This window comes from Thermobia domestica, chromosome 2, assembly GCF_964235325.1.
Source record: "Thermobia domestica chromosome 2, izTheDome1.hap1.1, whole genome shotgun sequence".
Taxonomy (NCBI): Eukaryota; Metazoa; Arthropoda; class Insecta; order Zygentoma; family Lepismatidae; genus Thermobia; species Thermobia domestica.
The window spans coordinates 193,138,438-193,165,088 of NC_137455.1; the positions used below are offsets into that span (position 1 = coordinate 193,138,438).

Here is a 26,651-nt window from a genome sequence, read left to right on the forward strand (position 1 = left end):
GAAATACGATAATCTGATCTGATCTTAGTATGTATCTTACTTCAATCATAAACTAACTTTCATCACTACACATAAACAAAGTAATCTATTAAGACCGTTCTTTCTTTTGATCCTATTAGCTGGCATCACTACCGCTACACACTACGGATTAAGATAGGAATTTTAGATTTAAATTCGGTCGGAATTTCAGGATGCTCAAAAGTATTTCAGTTGAGAAAAAAAAATTAAATCATCGTTTTTTTTTTTTTTTTTCTTTCTTCTAAATCATGCGATTTAAATCAAACAACGCAGTTTAGGATACACTCTTTAATCACAGTGACATGACAAGAATCCAGCTTGAGAGAGGTACTGTGTTCCAAAATTCATTTCACATACGTCGGTTGTTTCCCCGTGATGCGTTCACAAACAACAGAGAAGGTTGATTTTGGACATTTTATTTTTCATTCTTTCTTATTTCTATGCCGATGGGGGTTGAATTTGGCCTTAATCGTCATCGAGTGTCACTATTCATCTCAGCGACTTCGAAAAAATATGCAATCAACACTAATTTCTGTCGTTTTCATGTCACGCCCGTAAGGGTTAGAGGGTGTCTTACGCGGCACAGGAAGTGTCACTATTCATCTCAGCGACCCCGTAAGCTATGGATTTGATACTGGTATCAGTCTATTTCAGTTACTTTTACATGTCACCACTCAGTATATTTTTCCAGGTTATAAGTCATACCAAGTTTGGTTCAAATTGCTCCAAACGCTCCAGAGTCATACTGAAACATCATATACGCTACACAGACATTTTATGTACACCCGTAAAGGAGACTATAGATGTACCCAACTCTTTGTTACTCTACAAAATTGTTCAGTTCCTTCTTTCTAAAAAAAAAATGAAATATAAGCGAGTTTCAGTTACGTAAAGTTGTCCCAAGAAATATGGATAGGGTTTCACAGATTCTCTTTGTGCGACTTGGAATTAGGAAACTCCACAGTGTCATGTGTACAATAGAACATGATTGCTTAAATGGTATTATAAGGAGAAACACGGCTGTAAATGTGCATAGAAGATTTAATAAAGCTCAATATTGCCCAAACCCCAGTGGGCTTTCTATCGGGTTTTTAACAACCCTACCTCTGGGTTACACAAATATGTGTGACATAGATTTCCTTACTATACAGACACATTTTTCAGAACTGTCAATTTGATCAAATTTGCTAGTAAATAGGAAATCCGGTGTAAGAGATTTCTCTTTTTACTTACATTTTGTGCGCTCTACGAAACATTTTGAGCCAAGGTAATCACTGACGGTCTCCCGCTGTTGTCTTTGAAATTGAGTCGGTGCTAACCGTCATTGCAAGTTTATTTCTTTAAGTTTTGGAATATTGTGATTGTTGAAGTGTGTTTTCCCATATTTTGAAGGTCGCAGAGTATATTTCTAAAGACTAAAGGAAGTATTTTTTACCTGTGCACACACGCATAGTTTATTTAATACGTACAAGATAATGACTATGAGTACAAATTCCTCAACTGAGCCAAGTCTAACCCGTATAATAGATATTGTGTTAATAACCTTCGAAAAAAAAAAAAGTTAGGTTACAATTACAAAAGAAGAGCCAAGTATGTGAGGAAAATCTCATCTCAGGACTACATTGGAAGTGACAGTAATTAAAGACATTAGCACTCATACACCTTCGGCGCATCAATCATCAGTGTTACTTTGAATGCTCTATAGCAACTGCACAATAGCTTCCTTTCGCTTACTCCATGGTATGCTCTCCCCCATCCCCAGTCCTCCAAACATAAGGACAAATTTCTTTCCCGTCATGGTTCCTAAAGTAATAAAAATTTGAAACAGGATATGTGTATACTGAAAAAACAATGAGTTAATTATATTTAGGAAGAAAATCCCAAAAATAAAAACAGAAAGGAAAGAAAGCGTGTGAAAGGACAAGAAATTGACTTCCAAGTTGCGGAATTCACAAGGTTGTAATACGGCATGATGTAATTCTCGTTATTTTTAATTTAACTGATTTAATAACAAAAACACGTCGCGATTTCAGTTTTCGTATAACCCATTTCTACATAAGCACTTTAAAAATTAAATAATAAGAATAAAAAAATGAAAACAATATTCTAAATAAATGCAGAAAGTCAGAAATAAAGGTAACACACCACATGTGTTCTCAGCATCACCAGTAACAAATGATGTACATTCGACTGCATCAAAATATTCTCAGTGGAGGGACAAGGAAAGTAATGTAAAATCTTTCAGTTAAGGTTCCACGATTATGCTCTTTTGGCTAAGGGAGACGGCGATTAAAGCAAGTGAATAATGGTGGAAGATTTGGTGGAATGAGAAAATGGGAGGAAAGGGGAATACCCCGACAAAACCCAAGAACATGATGTCCATCACGAACTCACTTGACCGGGGATTCCACGGACCAGAGGTATGCGCTCTTCCACTGTCACCGTGCCCTCAGGGAATACAGTGCCTAAACGATTTCGTATCTTAGATTATACAAAACCAAAAGAAGAAAAAAATATTTCAACTTCTGCAGATGAAGCAGAAGCTGTAAACAACTGCGTAATTGACTTCGTTCTTCTATGTTAAGCATAATTCTATGTGATTTCCACCATTCAATGCCTTTTACACTTTGTAGAACTTAGTCAGTGAACATCACACTTGAGAAAGGAGGAGACTTGGCTTGAAATTACCATGGGTAGAAGAGAAGTACCACACAAGCTTCTGCAAATTTCAAAGCTAAATCGTTTTTGGCGACAGTTTGAATTTTCGCTGTTTTGGATCGGGAAGGTAGGCCAAGAAATAGGCAGGCGTTAATGCTTCCTTATACATGTTTTCATATTTATTTTCCATTTCTTTGTCTTGGAGGGCGTCTCTTCGTGAAAACATTTCCATATTCCTACAGCGTCAGATATTGTTGTTTCATTTCTTTGAGTTATGTCCAATGCAACAGAGATCGGCTTGAGAATTTGGACCATGTGTTCTACATTTCTCTTAATATTTACATTTTTTACTTCCTTCTGTATCGTTTTTGTCTGTTTTCTATCGACGTTCTTTACATATATTAAACAAAATTAGCCAATTTTTAATATCACTCTCGTCACCCCCAAAATCTTCCACTGGTGCTTCTGCTTTGCATACTTCTAAATGTTTCTTGAGCCGGATCACAAGACCTTGCATTTCTGAGCTGCATATCTTGCATTTTGCATTAAATTTCTTCTCGCTTGCAGTTGGAATTCAGATGAAAGAAAACCATACGATTTCTTTCTTTCGTCCAATCACTGAGATTTGAACTCCCGAGATCAAGGTGATCATCACTTTTACAGGTTGGGAGAACAATGATGTACTGCTCCTGACTAATTGCCATGTATGAGAAACACTTTTCAGAAAACACACCATAAATATCGGGAAACCCCCAATTTTACTTTTTAGTCTAACTAAAGGAACTGGGAAATCTCCGGAACTTATCAAAAAGAAAATAACAAAAATTAACATTTAAATTTTACTGTCTTTTTAATCAAGTACCAGTGATTTAAATAAAAAAAATCGTGTTTTTTTTCCACCCTGATCCTAAGTCAGTACAGGAGTTCAAAATGTATGCCAAAAATAAATTATGTTACGGATTTTTATAATTATACTTTCATTGAAATGCGTATTCTAAGGGAAGGAGGGGGTTCAAATTTCGTCCATAAATCTATTCTGTCCGTGCGAAGAACGGGTATTTCTTCTTTTATAAAATAGGAATAAAATCCCCTAATACACCTATGATTCAAATCGCTGGGTCAGACGTTCGAACTGAAGATTTCATTAGTTTTCCCCCTCAAAATACCCAGGCAAACATTGAGCTAGTACCTCCAACTGTCGTGTTGAGAAAATAGAGGTAATTACATTTTTAAAGCGAAGCGTTTCGATTTGTAATTAACTGACACAGGGACAAAGACATTTTACTATTTGTTTATACTAATACCCAAGTATTTACTACAAAAACAAGGGGAATATAGTAGTATTGGTGTTTGGGGTCCAGGTTACAGTTGAGTTTAACACCGTTACATCAAATATGATCGAGTACAAACAAAATTTGGTATGCATATTTCCTAAGCATATTTTTCTTTAATGAAATGCTCTTCTGGAGTTCTATTGATACATACATATTTTAAGACAATTCTGAAACTTGGTGTGTTCTAAGAAGCATGATTGAAAAAACGAAGTATATTGAAGGTAGTAGTAGTTTGCAAGTTTCGAAGTATATTTTTGGAGGTATTTTTTTATGCGGGCTTTATCCGAAAAAAGCTCACGGGGTATTTTTGAGCTAGGTAAGATTCCAACCCTGCCGAGAGAGGAGCTAGCCATAAACGTTGTAATGGCAATTTCAAGTGCGGGACGTCTTCACAAAGTATCTCACAGCTTTTAAATATATTCCTGTTGTTCAGAACCTTCGTACTGTTCAGAACTCAGGTGTAAACATATATCTTTAATAGTTAAGCGAGCTGATGCCTCATTTGGCACCCATGAGGTGGCAGTAGGATAACGTACGTTCTGCCATCGTAATTTTGGTATAACTTGTAAGCTACCGGACTACTTGAAGTTTAATTCATGCGTAAATGTTGCAAATAATAATTTCTTGAAAATGAATTCCTTACCGTCACTACGGTTTTCCAATGGAATGAAACATTTTCTTTCTTTCTTTTCCTCTAAAATACAGTAGTTCCATGTTAGGGGAGAAAATAATACTAATTTTCCATTTAAGTTGCAATTTACAGAAATAATAAAAATAAAGCACGCCTTTCTTTCCTTTCTTTCTCCGAGCCTTTGGATATGTAGGTTAGGGTTGACTAATTTTATTTGTCTTAAATTTAAAAAAAAAAAAAAAAAAAAAAAAAATTGAATTAATATTCGCTCTGTTAATTTATACGATTCTGATTATTATTACCTAAAAGGTTTATCTGACTACATTTCGTAGTTTAAATATGAAACTATAATAATAATGAGGGATCATCCATATTTGTACGACTTCATTATTTGCTTTTAACATGTCGTAATAGAGTATAGTAATTACTAATGGAAGATATACATATAGGATACATATTATATAACAAATACTAGGCTCATCCTTCTACCTCTGTGTTTTTCGTGGTTATGCATTAAAGTAACATCATTATTTCAATCCTCACGTCCATATTCTTCGTGATCAGTTCACTTTGTTTTGCTGGAATCTTGTTAACTTTCATTCTTTAGGATTTTACATGTTGTATTGTCGTATAAAGGAAACGAATATCTCTCAATGTTTGTTTGAAAAAAAAAAAAAAAAAATCAGTTACCTCCTACTTATGAATTTTTAGGTTGATTTATACCTGTCCAGTAACAAGCTGAAGAGAACCACAGTTCATAAATAACGGTTTTGGTATTTTCACTGGTACATCTTTGATCATGCTGTTAATTATAATGTATACAAACCCTATTTCACACTATTATTATTATTATTATTATTATTATTATTATTATTATTATTATTATTATTATTATCATCTCTTTATTTCCTTACAAAATATTTCTAAGTTTTCAGCGAAATAGAGTGAATTGATCCCAAAATTAATCTCGGTGAGGATTGAAATATTGATGTTACTTAATGTATAAACAAGAAAATACGGTATGAAGATAGGTCTATATTTCTTAGAGTGTAGTATAGTTATTCTCAGTTATGTCTATTTTGAACTACACTATTGTAAAGATATAAACGCACTACAACATTAAACATCTCAAAGAGTAAATGATAACGTATTTAGAGTCTTGTAATATAAAATAAAACCTTGCTTCTTCGCTGAGTGGATGTAAAGTGGAAGTATGGGGAATAATTTTTTATATACTGCATTCAACCAAAAGGAATTGTTGTGGTTGAACTGAAGTGGAGATGATGCGAGAGAACTTGTTAAAACTGGGTAACTAATAGTAACTTTTTAAAACTGATGGATTATTACAGTGTCGTAATAATTAATTTCCTATATCTTTTTCAGTAATTTTGGATGTTGGTGAACTTCCGAATTCTACACTAATTGAGGATAATATTAAGGCGTACCCATGGCATATTGATACTAAATATTATACTACTGATATTCATGTGTGCTCCGTACCGAGCAAGACTATAGGAAATAGAGAGTTTGCTGACAGTGTTGAAGCAGTTATTATTAACTTCGATAGCAATAAGGTTGGTGAGATGTGAAACATTCCTTTATTTTTATAGGTACTTCGAGTATGTTTTTATGGAAGTAGATTTATAAAATAGATCAAAATGATATTAATTGTTTAATTAGACCTTTGTTCCTTCCATAATTGTATTACAGATTTTGAAGTATATTTTTACATGAATGTAATTACCGGCCTTATTATTATTATTATTATTATTATTATTATTATTATTATTATTATTATTATTATTATTATTATTATTATTATAATTATTATTATTTCAGAATTGATGAAACAATATGCTTGTCGTTATTGAATAAAAAAATCATTTTTTTTTTTGAAAGAACGTCAATTAGAACCATTTCATGTCCTATAAATATGAAATTATGTAATAGGAAATTTCACACGTTAAAAAAATGAAGTGAAATTTTTTACTTTAACGTCCTACAGCTATGCCCGTTAGACCAGGGGTCTCCCAAACTTTTTAGCTTGAGGACTAACCTAACTTCTGCGCTAAGTCTCAAGGGCTAAGACCTAGTTAGTTTATAATACCAACATACTGTAGCGCCAGCATTATCTTATGGGGAGTGGCGGAATTATACAAAACGTCAATTATGCTTGTCCACTGGAAATGTACAGTGTCATCTTATAGCAAATAGAGAACTAGAGCATGTTCTGGAAGAGTTCTGCTGTGTGATCGTTTGTCTGGACGATTCGAGTACTTTCGAATGTTTTCGAATATCAGGGACGCGTGATATGAATACGGGAGACAACCGAGAGTTGGACAGTTGCAAATTTTGAGTTCTGAGCGACAAGTGTGATCTGAAAAGCGAAATGCGACTAGTGTGTGTTTGTGACTATAGTTTCTTAGTGAAATACAGTGTGTTTAATTGTGAATAAATAAAACCAGTGCATTCTTAAATATAAACTAATTATTTGCTGAGCAAAACTATATATTTTCGTTAAAATTCAACACGTCTTACAGTTTCTCCAACTAACTCTTTGGCTTCATCAGATAGTGTCTGATGAAGCCAAAGAGTTAGTTGGCGAAACTGTAACACGTGTTGAATTTTAACGAAAATATATAGTTTTGCTCAGCAAATAATTAGTTTATATTTAATTATAACAAAGCAAAGCTTCTACTTATGGAAAATATCACAGTGCATTCTGTTTATTCAGAGCCGCGGCTTGTAATGGTAGTAATAAGAATAGGTCTTCATTTTACTCCCACCTCAGTCACCCTCGCCCTCGTAGTGCCAGTTGACTCTCGCCATCTCGAAGGGAGTTGCCCATCGTCCTCGCTCGCCCTCGTCCTGGAAACTTGTCCTTGCCTTCGCAATGGCAGTTAGTCCTCGCGCTTGCGAAGGGTGTTGGCCATCGCTCTCGCCCTCCTGTTGGGAATTTGTCCTCGCCCTTGCGTTATTGTGGGCGAGGGAATGTGAGAGTAAGGGTGCTGTCGAGAGGTCCACCCTCGTGAGGATGAACACCAAACAAGAAAAAACTGTATCCCGTCTAGAACATTAGCTTCGTCAACCCTGCTCAATTCAAAAATTATCCGCGGTTGAAACGAACCCCAGACAAAGTAGCGACGACTGCTACAGATGCGGTCAAGTTCGGGCGCTAAACTATTATATTTATATATAGGCTGTTATCAGTGGAGGCGATTAATGTAAGTACTGGAGGGAGGGGGTGCGAATTTGCCAGTACTAAATTACGAATCAAAAGGCTGTGACTAATTAATCGTGTGGTGGCAAAAGTAGGGGCAACTGCCCCATGCTACCCTAATAGCCACTACTGGTTGTTATTAAACAATACAATACGATTCAATAAATGATACATATAAAATGATTCATATAAAAAGGTAAATTTCGTTGACGACAAATTCCGTTAACATACGGATTATTTAAATCTACTTCATGTACTAAGTCATAGTATATATTCGTTAAAGATAGATTTCAAATACAAGTTTTGGTAAGTATATATACATGCATATCAAAACCATCCGGTTTAAAATATAAAGAAGTATGTTCAAGATGAATAGAGAAACAAACGATGAAAAATACTATGTTACAGGAGAAAAAAATCTTCTAAGTCTTTACCAGTAGGGATTTATTCCAAGAATGGCAGAAACATTTTCATGATGTACTGCCATACTAATATGTTGTATTAGGAAGGAAATAGCTCATGTGTCGTCTGATTTCTGTGATTTCGTTGACCTATTTCCTTGACGAAATTAAGACCTTCTTTCCTCCATGATCCGCTAGTTTCGATGGCGATAGGTACAAACAAAAAAATATCTAAGAAATTACTACATTTGTTGAGTTTTTTCCAATTTCTCTTCATGACGCTGCATTTACAGCTAAAAGTGATAAGTACTATTGTGTAAAGTCTGATCTACTGCATTCTGTTCTCCTGATCTACTGTATCTTTCACTTGATCTACTGCATTCTGTTAGTTCTCTCACTGATTATGTATGTGCATGTATCAGCACTCTTAAGACTATGTCATTACTGCTGAATGACGTGAGTGACTGTCTGTCTACCAGCACTCTTTAAACATGATAGTGTAAACCTTATTATTATTTTTTTTTTATCTAAAAAGTCTCTAGCACAGGCAGGGCAACAGTTGAGGCACACCCGCTTCTAAACGTAGCACTATTTCTATCCAGAAACATTTATGGGAAACGTAAATATTATTTTTATTTGCATTATTATTTTAAATAATTATGTAGAAGTACACAAGAGAAATTCTTTACTGCAATTAAATGAAAAGAAGAATATAACCAATTTATAATCTTGCTTTGACGCTGTCTTTTCGTTTAGGGGACATGGCAGATGTTATTTTAATTGTTACTTCCTTCCAAAAATGGTCAAATAGCAAATTCCAAAATAGTTGTTGTTAAGGAAACTTGTCCTCCTTCTTCGCGTGCCCTCGTTCTCGTGAAGCGAGTTGTCCATTGACCTCGCGAAGACAGTTGTCCGTCGCCCTCACCCTCGTGTTGAGAATTTGTCCTCGCCCTTGTGTCATTGTGGGCGAGGGAATTTCAGGGTGAGGATGCCCTCGTGAGGGAACCCTCGCGAGGATGAACACCTCTGGTAATGACCATTATTTTGAAGTTACGTGCCTTTTGTGTAACTTTGTATAAATTTGGAAGAAATGAAAGATAGATGGTGAGTGCAGAACATTTAAAGAACAATGGGGATATCAGTATTTCGTGATTGAATCAAGTAATAAGAATAGGGCAATGTGTGTAATTTGCAATAAAATAATATAAGTTCTCAAAGAATACAATATAAAACGTCATTATGAGACTAAATATTCTCAGAATTACTCCACATTTACAGGAAGCCTACGGTTAGAAAAAATATGACTCTTTGGAATGTGTGTTGAAATATCAGCAATTCTTGAAGAAATTAAATGGCGAACAAGAAGCAGCAACTCGTACTAATTTCCATGTAACTCATTCAATAGCGAGACATGGGAAACCATTACTGCCGGCAAATTAATCAGGGATTGCATGATTGCAGCAGCAGAAGAAATGTTTCCAGAAAAAGCTAATTTATATAAAAACATCAGTTTGTCAGCAAACACTGTGACTCGAAGAGTAGATGATATTGTAGCAAATATATTATCTTAATTGTCTGACAAAAATTGATACTTAGAGTGGTTTTCCTTGGCTCTGAATTGGTCAATATATGTTCCAGATACTGCTTATATGTTATTTTTTATTCGAGGGATAGATAAAAATTATGAAGTATGAAGAGCCTCCTGACATTCATAACATGCACGGCACGACTTTAGAAGATATTTTTAAAGGAGTTGAAAGTGCTGTTCAGAAAAACAATCTTTAATGAAAAAATAAATAAAGTGTATCACTACTGGTGGTGGCGTCAAAAACATGTATGGGAAAAATAAAGATGTTCTCGTATCAAAGGCCATAGAGAATGACAGTGGTTCAAAACCATTAATCGTACATTGCACCATTCGTCAACAGTCTTTGTGCGGAGAATCTTCTATAAAAATGAAAGTAGCTGTGTTTGTGACTTAATAACTCTTGAACTACGAGACCGATTTCGATCAAATTTTCAACATAGATGAGGATCGGGCTTGAAGGTGGTTTTTATCATTTCAGTTTGACGGTGCAACTTTGGGGAGGGGTATATATATATATATATATATATATATATATATATATATATATATATATATATATATATATATAAAACTGATCGAAAATGATCGATATTAGTGTCGAATCCATAGTTTTCGGGGTCGCTGAGATGAACAGTGACACTTTCGGTGCCGTTTAAACCGAAATTCAGCCCCCCAACTTTGGGGAGGAGAAGGGGAGGTATATAAAAATGATCGAAAATGACTGATATCAGAGAGCGCTTCAGTAATAGTAAAAAGTGACTGACTAACGGAACATACTTATAATTTTTCTTATTTTAACCTATCGAAGCGGGTAATTGACGTTAGTGCTTGGATATGTCAGGAGTTTTAAAACCAGTGATGTCAGTTGTTAATTATGTCAAATTATATGCACTCAGTCATCGTCAATTTCGTGAATTTATTGAAGAGATGGGAGGAAATGACGTACCATATTATATACTGCATTATTCTGGCTTAGCTGTGGAAAAGTTCTAACAGTATTTTTTGAGCTCCGAACAATAATCGAAAATTTCTTAAATGAAAAGAATCGACCTCTGGCTGAGTTACATAACAATGAGTTGTTATGGAAGTTAATATTTTATGTAGATCTAACTAAACATATGAAACATATACAATTAAAATGAGGAAACCATTTTGTGTTTGCTTTAGACGCTCACATTAAGTCCCTTCTTCCAAAAATTTTTTTGTTTCAGTCCCAGTTAAAATAAAAATGTTTCACGCATTTTAATACATGGCAAACATTCAGCCAGCAAACTGAGACACCATTTTCGGTAGATTTTACAGTTGAAGTTCTGGGTCCTTATTTTGTGTTTTGTTTTTAATATTTCCATGCAATTGCAAACGACATCAAAATTTTTCAAAATCTCTTTAACGCCGACACATAAACCCTTGCCCCTGAACTTCAAATTGAACAGTGTTATCAGTTGCATAAATTTGATCGTGGCATTCTTTCCACTTTTGAACTACTTATCTGTGTGAAAAATCGTTCTCCACAATGGATTTTTTTTTTTTTTTTTTTTAAGTTAATCGATGAATGCAGTCGCTGCTGATAATTGCCAGTAATGAACTTGATCGAGAACTGTAAACAATTGTCCTGTATACACTTTACTGTTGTATCTACTGTTTCATAGAGAAATACTTCTATATCGCAACTAATAGTTATGCACTCACTATATGTTTATTGTGAATATTTGACCATCCGTTAAGACTCATGGTAACAATTTTACCGTCAAGTTTTTTGAAACATTTATTACTTTCGTTACGTATGAGAAACACGTTGCAGACAACAACATAAACATCAGGAAACTTCCAATCTAACTTTTGTTCCTACACTTAAATTTTATTACGTTTTAAAAAATAAGTGGTATAAGTTTAAAATATTAATACAATTGATTTTTTCCTTATGATTTTTTCAACCCTGTTTGGATAGTTTGTTATCTTTTCATTGCACTGAAAATCAGGGAAAATCTTCCGTGCTCAGGTTTATATATAGTAATGAATTAAGCACGCGTACATTAAAGATAAAAGGCGCAGTCGCGTTGAGATTGATCTTCTCTTTTCTTTTTTTCTGTAATATTGTACACATTTATAGAAGATAATATGAAGACAGAAGTTATGTGACTCGTCCAGGTTAGCCAAGTATTTAAATCAGGCAGGACTTAAAAGAAAGAACTCAGAACTGCAAACGCCTTCATTATTAAATTCATTTTCTGTGTCGTAATTTTTTTGTTTCCTTTTTTCTTTTTCTTCTTTTTTTTCATAGATTCGGTGGGATGAAATGTATGCTCGTCTTACCTGGGAGTACAGTAATATTGCTTGTTTAGTTTTAGAGCGTTTGCGTATGTGACAAATAATATTCAAATGACGATCTGTTCTGGTAAGATACAACATTGAATAGAATAATTATTTAAAAAGTTTAATCTCATAACTGGCAGTAGAAGATTGAAGAAATACCGGTATATATATATATATATATATATATATATATACATATGAAGTTTCGTATTTGAATAACAATTACTATTCACAATACTATTACTATTCTTCAGCATGTGGCAGAAGTATCATAAAGTATTTGCAGCTGGATTTGTCGTGATTTGATTTAGTAAGTGATATTAATTTTTTTTTTTCATTCTTGTAAATGTGTCTTAAAATTTATTTATTTATAGCAAGGTTTGCGAAAATTCGATTATTCTTAGGGTCTCTTCAGTATCGGAAATCCATATAGTCAGTATGACTAACTGGGTAACGTAAGGGAAACTTCGGAGGGAACTGTGGTTTAATTTGAGTTCTCTCCGAAGTTTCCCATTTGTTGCCTGGCCATTTTCTGCTGCCGTTTCAAAGAAAATCTAGAATTTATCTACCGTTTGTGTGGGAAAGAAGTAAGTAAACTATTTTATTCATTGAGTAAGTAAATTATTTAATAACTACAACAGCTAAAATTAACGTAGCTTTTCCTTCTAACATTTTAATATAAGCAATGATAAGTTCTAGTATTTTGTATATTTCTCCCAGGAACCACAGAAAGGCCAGATTTTTGCCAAAAATATTTCCAAAATTTAATTTTCATTACATTTATTCCGAATGTAAGTTGAAGGTTTTCGTGGAAATTGGGTAAAATAAAGCTATAAATAGTATCGAAAGAAGTAGTAAAATTATAATTTGGTAGCAGAAGCTAAGTTTGAATTCTGATATTGATTCTTATTGTTTTGAATTCTGATTAGTGTAACGAAATAGGGAAATGTGAAAAGCAATGCCAATTATTAGTGAAAAGTAGGTCTTAAGTGTTGCAGGTATACTGCGGAAGCTAATGGAGGAAACGTCGATACTGAGGAAGACGGAAGTACCGGTATATGAAAGAAGCTCTCGCATAAATTATTTATCACGAAGCTGGAATCGAACTCGCATCTCTGCGCCCTGAAATGATTAGCTGTTCCTGCGATTTTCCTTTTGTAGAGCAAGAATATTTAAAATAATCCGATAATAGTTTTGATACAGCATAGGAATGTTTTGTATGTATGTGCACGTGATTTAGAGATTAATCTAAATGTTTTAAATTTTTTGCATGCATTATTGAATTTGGTTCGGAAAATTGATTATCAAGGGTGAAGAGTGTTCGTTTGAGTATTTACTCATAAGAAAGTTAACTGTTATGGCATTAATGATACAATAGTCTACTTTCCTTTCTCTGAAACAGAAACCCAACTTTTATGAGGAGCATCAAAAATCGTTTTTATTTACATTGACAGATCATCACATGTTTTCCTTTGGTTGTCCTATAAATTCCAAGGGGATACTGAACCACTCTTTAGCCTTCCTCTCTGGTCTAGTGAATAGGGCGCGCGTGCCTTTGTTTCACGACGTCCTGGGTTCAATTTCCGGTGGAAGAGTTGAAATTTGAACGCATTACAGTGATTCAGAATTCACTTTAAACTGTAGGGTCACGTCTCATATTGTCACTCGAATAACCAATAGACGTATGTCAGTTTTCATTACTTTAAAGGAGAGCAAAAATAAACAAAATCTGATGCGCCAGATCTACTTTATCATCAATTTGATGCCTTAGGAATGAGGCCTCTGTCGCTAATTATTCGTACGGTGATCAGTAGATCCTGAAAAATTATGCGAGATACCGGTGTTAACTCAAAATCGTAATATTTGAGGTACGCCTATTAGTTATTTCAGCAACGACATACTCTGAATGCTGGAACGGACGCTAAACTCCGTCCAACTAAATCAGTAATCTTTTTCCAGTGTTCTGTAACATTTACTGCATAATGGTTCGTAAGCATCGATTATTGTCTCCTGTGTTGGGCAGACTATTTTAATACTGTTGCTGCTGAAACGTAGACTCCTGGATTGGAGTAAATCTGTGTACATGTATGAGACTCATAATCACTGTTTAGATCCATTTTATTATTTGTCTCGTATATATAATATTAATTAGGACTTTTACAGGAAAACTATCTATACTTGTCTCTATATGAGATAGGGGGGGGGGGGGGCACACGGCTCAGTGGTAGAGCGCTAACCTGTGATGCGTGGGATCGTTGGTTCGATCCCCAGCTAAGTAAATTTGTATTTGACAACATCGTGTCCGTGGGTTTTCTTGGGGTATTCCCGTTTACTCCCACATTGTCATTTCACGATTCTTCCATCATCATTCACTTGCCTTAATGACCGTCTTCTTTAACCTAAAGGGCATAGTCATGGGACGTTAAACTGAAAAAGCTATTTTGTTTCCATACGAATTCCGTCTGGGAGTGAATGGAGATAACAAAGAAAGCGTTTACTTGTCACCACAAGCTTCTTTTTCTTATCTCCATTCACTTCCAGGCAGATTTCCTTACACGTCAGCAGAAGATATTCCAATTTTCTTGCCCAACTTTTCGTAATGTCTTCTATCAAATCTAGGTAAATTTCTTGCTGCAATGTAGAATAAATAAAACAAAGTATGAAAGTTTATTACTAAATTTTGATACCAAACAGCTGGGTCATTGAAAATTCAATGTACTGTATCTTAGCTTTGTCTAATATTTCGTTCAGTTTTACTTATATATACTTGCTGTATTCGTAATGTAAAAGTTAGAAGTTCCCAGTCTTTATGCGTAATAATGTTCAAAAACACCACTTGTTTTAGGTTGCTCCATGTTACTGTTTGTAGGAGTTCACACCAGAAATGTAATTTCTTTGTCGTCTTACAACGTTTATAGTAAACCTGTTATAATATCCTTATCAAGGCCATTATAGAGCGTCTTAAAGAGAGTTTGTGTTCATCTTGTGAACGTTATGCAAGCATGCAAATTTTCGTTTTGTTAACGAAGATAAAAATAAAATTAGAACAAAAATCGTCAAGATAAGTATAAGAGAAAATGTTTGATACTCATAAACTACCTTTAAAATAATGTTGAACAAATTCTATATACAGAGCTGCTTACAATTTTGAGATGAATGCTCTGATTTGCTTGTTTATTTTAAAAGCTTGTTTTAACATGAATGATGATCATATTAACTTTATACAGAAAAGAAATGTATTCTTTCAGTTTGTGAATAGTTACTTTGATTGTTTCAGGAAAATGCGTTAGAGTTGGTAGAAAGTTGGTTACCATTTACAAAAGAGTTTGAACCAGAAATTAATATTTTACTTTGTGATCGATGTGGTGAAAACCCGCCTGTTGGTTTGTGTAAAGTTGCAGGTTAGTATAATACTTAGTCTGTATTAGAGTATATCATTAATATATGTCATTGCTGAAATGAATTTCGAAAAGCTCTGTATGTATTTCTTCTAAGTCATATAGCCAAAATTTTTAAATGCTATTGGTAGTTCTCAGTATTAGCATTTTATACATTAATATGGTAATCAACATTTTATGGAAACAACGTGGCACCATGTGCGGAATAAAATTCTTGCGAAAAGAGTATTTAACAGCGTTAATTTTGGTGAGCGTACACTTACGTAAAAGTACATGAGTTAGTAATATTGAAAGATACTTCTTTTGTTTTCGAATTGTTTGTGGGTTCCCGACGAAATCAGTGGGAGTATTTGAACTCTTCTGTTAATATCTATATGTTATACGCAAAAGCCACGGAAAGCACACGTGGTTTCATGTAGCTGCTGGAATTATTCCGTGTAAAACACACATTATACTTTTTTGGAGCTAAAATTTGGAAGAAAGTTAATGTTATGTACGCGTAAATACAACAGGCAGAATCAATCTTCAGACGGGCAATAAAAATAAAACTAGGAAAACTGTCATTTTTGATTTTCCTCAAATTTGAATATGTGAAACTAGGAGAGAATCTGAAGAAGACACATAGTTTGTTTAAGTTTAAAAAAATGTATCGAAGATATAGCAGGTCAAAGTTGACAGTGTGGAAGTCATTGTCAAATGTCATTTTTTCTTTTTTTTTTTCTTTCTTTTTTTTTTTTAAAGAAAAAGGAAACTTCAACCCAGATGATGAATCTTTTTTATGTATTTTCATTCCTACATAGTATGAACAAGTAAATGTAAACCTGTGTTCAAAATCAAACTTTGCACGACAATTACAAAGCAATTTTTAATTTTTTTTCCTCACAAACAACAGTCTCAAAAATTCTGAAAATATTACAGGAATTGTGTGAGAATTAAAGAAGCCAGTTTGACTCTAAATTATGTAACAAAGATTTTTTTAAAATAATAATAATAATAAGATTGGGACCAATGCTTCCAGTGCTATGGAAAGAAAACTGTGAGAAACAAATCAGAATTATCAAAATGTTGTATTATTATACCCAGTCTAGCTATAATACTGTTATAAGGTTCCAAAGGCCGTAATACTGTTGGTTGTGAGGAGAATGCACGAATCAGGCGCTGGAATGTGCGATGATACATTGTAAGTACTGCTGTAGAAAGGAATATATTTCTACACGTAACCCTATGGATAGAATGGAATGGGATGATTACGAAAACCAGGTAGAAGTGATAGCGCTAACAGAGGTGGAAAAACAGCGAGTGACACTTTTTGATACTTTTAACTGGCTTTAAAAAAATCTTCTTTTGTGCATAAAAATATACACATAATTGTAATAGTGTATTGGGTACTGTTTACGCAAAGCTAGTAGTACTCTGAATGACTCTTATTACGTGCTTCGATAGGTATGTTTAGTGACATAATGTTTCAGTAGACCCTCGAACCGATAACAGGGTTCTTTTCCATGTCCACTTGTACTAAAAACCTATTCTGAGGAAGCTGCTAATTTTGAAAGTTCAAAAAGTAGAAATCGGTTTTTAAAATGACTAGCAGCCCTATCTGGCTACTTCTGATTGATTTGATACCAAGAGTTTCTTTAGTCTTCTGAAGTGCTAGCAAACAATCAGAAGAATCATTTCCTGTGTCATCACTTACAATTGCGAAGCATTTGTCTCATTCTTGCAAAAGGTTATTGCTGTAAAAATTGATATTTCATCATTCTGCCAATGATAGCTCTGTACTTCTCTTGGTAGAATAACAGATCAATCCTCTGCAAAATCACAATGATGGACTGAATGTTGGGCAGATGTTTTTGTTTCAATTTTAGTATAGGAAATGTGATTGCACATTGTTTGCATATTGGTTACACATTCTTACACGTTTTCAAAATTTGATTACGAAATCCAGAGGCAAAGTGGCGTGTTCTTGCTTTCAGGAAATTTAATACTCTCAGATCTACAACTCTTGTCAAATTTTGAGAGTTTTTCATGAAAAAAAAAAGTGTTTTGTAATTGTTGTGCAAAGGACTACGTATCAATATTTGTACTTGTTTTTTTTTTAAAAAAAAAAACACCTGATTTCGTGATTTACTTTATATATATATATATATATATATATATATATATATATATATGACGTTTGTCACTGGTTTCCGCATAGTCAACTATAATGTACGCACTTTTTATAAACTGAAACAAAATATTTGTTTTTCTCAGATTCTCTCTCGCTTTCACGTATTCAAATTTCACGTAAATCGGAGATAATGATTTCCACCCCTCAGCCTGTCTGAACATGGATTGTGCTAACAGTACTTTCAAGAAACATTTCTTGCAATTAGAAAGGTACTAAGTTCCTTAAACATTGTAACTTCTTTTCTTTCAGCCCAGGAGTGGTGCATAAAGAATGGTTTTGAGTTGGTTGAACTTAATCCAGAATTAGATAGCGACGATGAAGACTGTGATTTTGCAGAAACAACCGGAATCAAAAGAGTAGTGCAAGCACTACATGCTCATATGTGGCCTAATCTTCAGATGAAAGGTACGTGGAATATAGAAGATCGAAAACTTAAAAACAGAATTGAAAACCATATTGAAAATTGATTGTTTTAGTTTGACTTGCTGAAAAATAGCTAGGTTGCTAAGTAAGAATTAACACTTCCTTACTATATATATCCGCCGAAACTAACTATCCTTCACTGACCAAAGTTCCAGAAGACGTTTTTGCTGGTTTCGGTGTCGGGAATCAGATACATGAGGGTGGTTCAATCATTATTGTCCCTGATCTACAAGGAGTATTATTTTCCCAAAAAGTCTCCTCTCATAGTAATGCACTTCTTCCACCTATGCTGTAAAGCCACTATGCCAGCTTCAAAGAAAGCCTCTGGCTGAGCCGTGAGCCATTCCTCCACAGCTTCAATAACAGCTGCATTTGACTGAAACTTCTTCCCCTTGAGGTGCTCCTTCAACTTTGGGAACAAATGAAAGTCACTAGGTGCGAGGTCGGGTGAATAGGGAGGATGTTCCAACACATCAAAACCAGCAGCATGGATTGCGGCACCAATAAGATGGCATTTGTGGGGCGTAGCATTATTTTGGTGGAACAGCACTGTTCGCTGCAACATCCCGCGCCGTTTTTCCTTGATTGCTTCACTTAACTTAGGGATTAGGGCTGCATAATAGGCCCCCGTGATAGTGTGTTCAACCTCCAGGTAGTCAATAAGGAGCACATCCTTCGCATCCCAAAAATTGCGGCCATAACCTTGCGTGCCGATGCTTGCACCTTGAACTTGCGTGGGGGAGGCGAGCTGCTGTGCCACCAGTCTATGCTCTCTCGTTTGGACTCGGAATCATAGTGGTGGAGCCACGTCTCATCCACTGTCACAAATCAATCACAGAACTGTTTCAGGTCTGCCCCTGTAACCTCCAAACCAGTCCTTGAACATCGAACTCTTGTCTTTCTGATGTTCACGAGATAACATTTTGGGTACCCATCGCGCTAACACTTTTCTGAATCCCAAGTGTTCATGCACAATGGTTTCCACTGAGCCTATAGAGATGTGCATGACGTCTGCTAACTGTTGCACCGTGATTCGTCTGTCTGCTATAATCGTATCATGCACAGCATCAATGTTTTCTGGGATGCATACTGTTGTTGGAGGACTAGCACCAGAGGCCTGTTGACAGCTTTCCCTGCCGCAACGGAAGTCGTGGCACCAGTTCTTTACCACCTGCAGGGAGGAGACCCATCACCCAGCACACTGATCATGTTCTCATGAATCTCCTTTGGGTTTAACCCCTTTTTCTGGAGTACTTGATGACAGCTCGTTGTTCGGTTTCCTCCATTTTTCAAGCTAGATGCCACCTCTCACATCTGAAACGACAAAAAAGTATATATATATATATATATATATATATATATATATATATATATATATATATATATATATATAGCAGCTACGGTTCTGAAATTTAGCATATGGGCATCTAAGACATTAGGCTACAATACCCCACCCCCATCAACCATCTCAGCTTAAGTATTTTAAATATGCCGGGGACAATAATTATTGAACCTCCCTCGTATATATATATATATATATATATATATGTATATGTATATGTACCGTCACTTACGTGAAAGTTTAGAACCATGCCCTATACACAGAGATGTATTATGCAAATTGATTCATCTTTGCATGTTGTAGGTTTGTATTCATGGTACATTGGTACGTATAAAAACCAGTGCTGATGTAGATTAAAGTATGTAAAAGAAGAGTGATATATTCTCTTTGAAACAAGACTATTCATCAATTACTATCTACCTTGAATCAAACACATCGAGAGATAATTACAGTATTGAAATTCATTTCAAGATCCTTCCGCCAAACTTGTCATAAAGAGATTGTAAGATACGTTATTATTCTATCAGAGAACCATTCGTCTGATTTTAATCCACTCCCCACAACATTAAATGTCGTTTCTCATATATCTTTTCTTACTATAACAGTTTCTTTTAGTACTTCTTTGTTTTATTTTTTATTGTCATTATCAATTTCTATTTTATATTATTATTATTATTAATATTATTATTATTATTATTATTATTATTATTATTATTATTATTATTATTATTATTATTATTATGTTAATAATTAATATTTGATTTATTCAGTGTGTACATACAGGCTGACATTTAAAACTCGGGAACCTCCGAATCTTATAAGTGCTAGAATTTGGATGGCTATGTGTGCTGTATTTAGTTAACAGAAAATTACTGTTACAGTTTGTTAAGATATTTCAAATAGAATCTGTTAAAGTAAACTCTTGCCTTCAGTAACCTTACAATGTCAATGCCTTTTAGTAATACCTTTTAAACTTCTCCTTTAAAAACTTCGTCATTACTGTTCACTAATCATAAACCATAACGTTGTACTTTACAGGATACTCTTTATTTCACGCACCTTTTAATAGTAACATATCTTTGATCATCTTCACATCTTTTGACCTGATTACATCCACTTTCTCTAACTTGACTCTGTTTTTTTTCTTTCGACATTGTTCTGCAACAAACTCCTAACTTAAAACAACTAACGTCATACCCCCATAAAACAACTAACATTTTATCTTCTTAACTCCATAGCAACCACTCTCACTTCGTCTTCTATCTCTCTCTTTTTCTGGTTCAGTTCTAAGACTAAAATACTTTCCGCCCTAAAGTATTACTCAAGCCTAGCGTCATTCCATACCCTAAGTCTTATTCTGTCTCATACTCCTACACAGTTCTGTAGAGTTATTTAAAGAAAGAAGCAAGTAAATGATAAAATGAAAAAGAATGAACAGAAATGCCTGTTTAGGTACAAACCAGACCCAATTGATTACAGACTACAGCCTCATCCAAACACATAGGCACCTCCAGAAAACAGTATGCGTAAATGGATAAATTCTAAAGTGCACTTCGAAATCCGTCACAGAAATCTGAAAGAACCTGATTATTATCGAAAACCGGATTTTTGAATGTCAACCTGTATAAATACCTTTCATGAATTATTTCTATCTTCTCCTGCACTCTTACCAGCCAATCCTCCCTTGGGTTTTTCTTCATTAAATTCCCTTACTTTTTACCTGGCAGCACTGTCACGTGATTGGTTTTCATCGCAACGTCGCTTCACAAGTTTATCAGCGATTAATCCATTCTGTAACATTTATTTTCTTCCTGGTTCTTTCTCTCCCTGTCTGATAAAGCATTTTGAAAAAGCTATGATTTAGGTTCTGTTGTGTTTAGTAATAATGTTTTTACTGCGAGATTCTCTTCAGAAATCCAGAAACCCATGAATCTTTTTTATCTCACATTAATCACTTCACCTGAAATTCAAAATCATGTACATCTCCCAGTTTTCACACCTTCATTTCAAAAACTGATCTCTTAAAATACTAATAGTTTCTAAGTAACTTTGATATCTGATTAGAAGACTCACATACTGAGATGAGTCAAAAACGCGTGGAAATCGCCGTCCCCACCTAGGGCTCCACCTATACCTACCAACTATAACTCCACCTATAATCCAACAGTACCAGTGCTATAGACTTGATATATCTATATATATATTTCCCCCACGGTGGAGCCTTGTGATTTCATTAATGATAGGATTTCGAACAGAAAGAAATGATTCCTAAATGTTTGTCCAATACGGTGATCTTTTGACCAAATGTCTCGAACTTAATTATTTTCAATCATGAGGGAAATGGGGGAGCCCTCATTGTCTGGTGGTCGAATATTAGCTGGGCAAGTTATCGTTTAGCATTACATGTAGGCAGTGGTCGAAATGGAAAATGAGAAGTGCCTGTATATTTTTGTACTTCAATATTCAACTGTAACATCCACTGACCAAAGCTTCAAACCCACTGTATTTTAAACTATAATATATAACGGTTTCGGATATCTAACATATCCTTCCTCAGACACTATAGAACATAAATGAAATTATAGTTTAAAATGCAGTGGGTTTGAAACTTTGGTCAGTGTTTCTTTTGTTAAAATAATCAATCCAAAGCAATGGATAGTCTTGCTATAACATCCAATAAAATGTTGAATTTTAATATAATAGTATGTGATGAAGGGCTGGTTTCTCATTCGGAGGGTACTGCGATCGAATCTCAGGCTGGCCATATTGACTGTAATTTTCCATTAATTATCCTTAGCCTAACCATGAAAATACCGGGATGGTACCTTGAACATAGGCCATGGCCGACTCCTTTCTTACATAATATCTAATTTTCATGCACCTATCTGTGAAAGCCAAGCCCAATGAAACTAAAGAATTGACTGTATAAGGATATTAAGCACTTCATTTTGTGATATAAATCATTGTTCCAACATTTGAAAAGAAAATACTTTTTCTGTACAAATCAATCCGAGCTGGCTTCACCGCAGTACTTCCAGACAGCTAATGCAGGTGAATTCGTTTTCGTTTTCTTGTTAGAGAGTCGAGGTTGACTTTGCTGTAACATCTCCATGATGCCTTCCTTTCCCAATCGAAGATTAGACAAATCCCTAGTGTTTGAACTTTTGCACGGTGATCCATTTATTTTCAAAAACACTAGATGTATCATTACCTTCAGAGTTACTGAGTCCCTTGTAGGTATCAGAATATCATTAATCAAACAGAAAATTCATTCGCATTCTGCTGTAGATACAATCAGAACTTGTACAGAATCAATAAATTTCGCTACAAACAGCAAGTAGTGGTTGTAAATCGCAATTGTTTTACAATCCAATATCAACACTTCTCTAAATCCTCGAATGAACTGTTGGGTTGTTCTTTGTGGTAATTTGAAAAATGTATACAAGTCAGCAAATCACACATCTGGGTTATGAGGCCTCTTTGTGTTGTCTAAAACTTCCAATTTTTAAAGCACTTCAGTTTATTTTTTCTGGTTTATGATATCCACACTAGTGGAACAATGCGAAGCTTGCGTTGTAAACATGTCGGTTTCATTGAGAAAAAGCGGAAAGGCAACCCACCGCACTCACCGAAAAAAAAAAAAAAAAAAAAATGTAGCAGAATTTTCTTCTACATGCAACAGGTAGCGCTTTCGGAAGCTGCTACTTCCTTCATCAGCCTGTGGTAGACTTCAAAAAGGATAAAAAACATGAAGGATGGTGAAAAAAAATGGTTAAAAATTACGATATGTAAAAAACCAAGTCTTCTGTCGAGCATTAAAACTCACGGGAATGGAAACTCAGTGACAATATGTCACTTTCATGTTTTCGATAAGACGTCGAAGAAATTGACCTTATTTCATTCGACTTTCCCATGTGTAAAGTAACGTTCCTGAAGCACCCTTCATCGAATGCTTTCGCGGGAATTTGAAAATGTTTGCTAGGGTATTGAATCAGAATATATAGGATCTATATTTCTACCTTAAACTTTTACTTTAAGAGATTATGGGAACATAAAAAAGTGTAGTAGAACGTTTCTGAAATTCTAGCAATAGATCTTTCACTTAGACCAACATGTCATATAAAAGACCCATATTACACATGAAAGCATTGTCCGTTATATATCTTTAATCCATTGTAGGTAGTTCTTTTTTTATTGTCTCCTTTTGGGTTGTTACTAGCTATATCAAAATGCTTAACTAATGCCTTGTAGCAGGCACGCTCACTGGAATTTCGGGAGGAGTCAAAAGCTTTCGGGGGGTGTCGAAATTCAATATTAGGATAAGTTATACTAAAATTTGTAAATTCATTTCTAAAATTTGACGAAACTTACAGAGAAGTCGGTATTGGGGTGGAGAAACGGACCTCAAAGAAGTATGGGTCCCTGTCTGGCTGTCTTGCCCACATAGTACGAGCACTTGATCTACCCATCGAACTAGAACCATACGTCTGATTGATTTTAATCTTACACTTAAGGAATGCGTACAGGGTATCAGTTCTTATCGCTGGTGGTGTCGAGTGCAATGACTGAAGTTTATTTTTAAAAAAATGTTTCATGTTATTAGTTTCAGTGATTTTGTTAATTACATCGTTAACTGAAAGTTCCAAACGATGATTGCTGGAACGTCAAACAAAACAAAACAAAAAAAAAAAAAAACAAAAAAAAAAAAAAATCCATTAATAATTTAGGAACCCCGTTTTCTTTCTTCCTGCATCGCCTCAGCAAAGAAATAAGGTTTCTCGCAAGAAATTTCTATCTTATTTCATGTTTCTGTAAAGCTCTTAACATTGAATTTATTACACGTGCTAGCACTCGCGTTACCAAATTCTATTAAATAAAAAACGAGAAAGTACTCGATTCAGTAAGGCCAAGAATCACTTTTCTGATGCAAATAACAAAGCTTCTTTCCTAATTGCAGTTGTGAACTCATCGATTATTAGGCGTATCTTTAAATCATATTTGAGAATTGGGTCAATTAAATTATATTTCGTTGATTTAGCCATGTGTTTCGTTATGTCGATACATGAATAATCAGACTCAAAACCTGCATCCAAAGCATTCAAAGACTGCAAGAGTCTAGAGGAGTTGGTAATCGATGGAAGATCGATTAAGCTTCCGTAATGCATACAAAATTCTAAAAACGCGACATGTGTTTCATAATGTTCTCCTGTATTCCAGTCGATTTCTACAGCTCCTCTTCACTTGGTTTTTGTCGTATCTTCATGTGCAGTTAATAAGGTGTACTACTTTTCTGATCGTAGATTTTTCTTCGTAGACTACCGTCACTTATCATCATTATCGCCAAAACAAGATACGTTACATTCTGTCCATTCGTTAGGTAATTTCAGCCCTTGAGAGCTGTTTATACTTAAGACCCGACATTCTTACAAATTTAACACCCAAAATTTTCTGTTTAATTATACCATTCATTTTCTTTTTAATTTCTGCAACCATTGTTCTTTTATCCAGTAAGTTGGAAAACTTTCTTCTTTACCTTTCTCTCTTGCAACAGTATCACACGATTACTAGAATTTCATGATCATAATTCATTAACATTGTATTCATTATGATCTCATTTACAGTTCTTAATTTAAAAAATGCCTAACTTATTCATTTCCTTAATTTTTGACAGTTGATGCTTTGAAAATTAAGTGAAATAAAAAGTTTCAGTTTAACTTCCCACGATTATGATGAAGAAAAGAAACTAAATAAATTTTAACAACGATAAATTCTGTAAGACAAGATGAAGATACATAACAGATAAGGGAACTCTCGTGAGAAGTAATTGGGGCGCGGTGGCTCAGTGGTAGAGCGCTCACCTCCGGTGCTTGGGGTCCCTGTTCGATCCCAGTTCGCGCCGTGTGGACTTTGTGGTGGACAAACACCGTGTTCGTGGGTTTTCTCGGGGTTCTCCCGTTTCCTCCCACTTTCTTTGTTCCACCATTTCACTCATCTCTCATCATCACCGTCTCCTTTAGCCTAACCGGCATAAACGTGGGACGTAAAACTTAAAGATTTCATTTTCATTTTCTCCTGAGAACACTTGTAAACAACGCGAACTTTAATAAGGCAGAACAAAACCAAGCGTGAATGAAAGCAGGTCATAGCATTAAAAAGAACGTTGCATAAACATTAAACTTTTACGGAGAAATTCTGCAAGAGATTCGACAGTTTAATCTCAAGTTACGTTCAAACTATGAATCAGAAGTGAGAACGAAGGTAAGGAAGAATCAGAAATCTCGTGCTGCACGAAGAGGTTGCATGTGCTGGTAGAAATATAAAATAATGGCAGGCACCAGTAAGTATAATTACGGTTGACATACTAAAGGCTTACTATAAAAGCAGAAAAGATCGTAGCATACCTGTCTACTAAGTGTTTACGGCCAGAAAAAGTAATAAATATCCTTAGAAGTGGATAAGTGCCATGATGATACAGCTGGAAAAAAGGGGAAGAGAAGAAAGCATATTAAGTAAGTACTGATGCACTGATTCGTTTTCTTTTTTTTAAAAAAAAATCGCCAAACATTATAATAAATTGGATTTAGAAGTGGATATAGCAGAATTATATTCCGATAGTAGGGCAGACAAACTGAATGAGTAAGAATTGCCCTTGTTTACTGCATTCATTGACTACATGGAGCGTTCGATTCGGTAAAGATCTCGTTAGTGTGGCCCACAGGTTATGTGGAGGTAGGGTTCACACTTACTCCACTTCGGCACGTACAGAAGATGATGACATCACCATATTTCAGCGGTTTATACTCTCCCAGGTTTCCTCAAGTACCCATTTTACAGAGGTTTGGTGAAACCCTGAACCGTGTCGGAACCCAATAATTAGTTTTGCCCTTAAATTTAGTGGCGACGAAGGAATATACATCAAAGTTATTAATAACATCTATAAATAAGGCACTACGAATATTCAACTATATGGCTATATATAGATGGTGAAAATCAAGGAGACAGTATGATAGAGTAATTATTTCTCCCAAAATTTTTACAAACTTACTTAAATATGTTCCGTTTACTGAATTGGGAGAACAAATTAATACATATAAATGGGAACATCTTTCTTTTTGCTGCGAGTAATAACATCATTTTCTTTGCAGGCAAGATGGG

At 34.8% G+C, this 26,651-nt stretch overlaps 1 protein-coding gene across 1 annotated transcript in view; it reads left to right on the plus strand.

Moving 5' to 3' along the window:
• The window catches only part of LOC145678338 (alpha- and gamma-adaptin-binding protein p34-like), a 54,628-nt gene that overhangs the window by 12,284 nt on the left and 15,693 nt on the right, over nucleotides 1-26,651 (plus strand). The window contains exons 2-4 of the mRNA XM_081748369.1: nucleotides 6,025-6,215; nucleotides 15,441-15,564; nucleotides 17,981-18,136. Coding sequence (XP_081604495.1) covers nucleotides 6,025-6,215; nucleotides 15,441-15,564; nucleotides 17,981-18,136 — 471 coding nt within the window. The remainder of the gene's footprint in view (nucleotides 1-6,024; nucleotides 6,216-15,440; nucleotides 15,565-17,980; nucleotides 18,137-26,651) is intronic.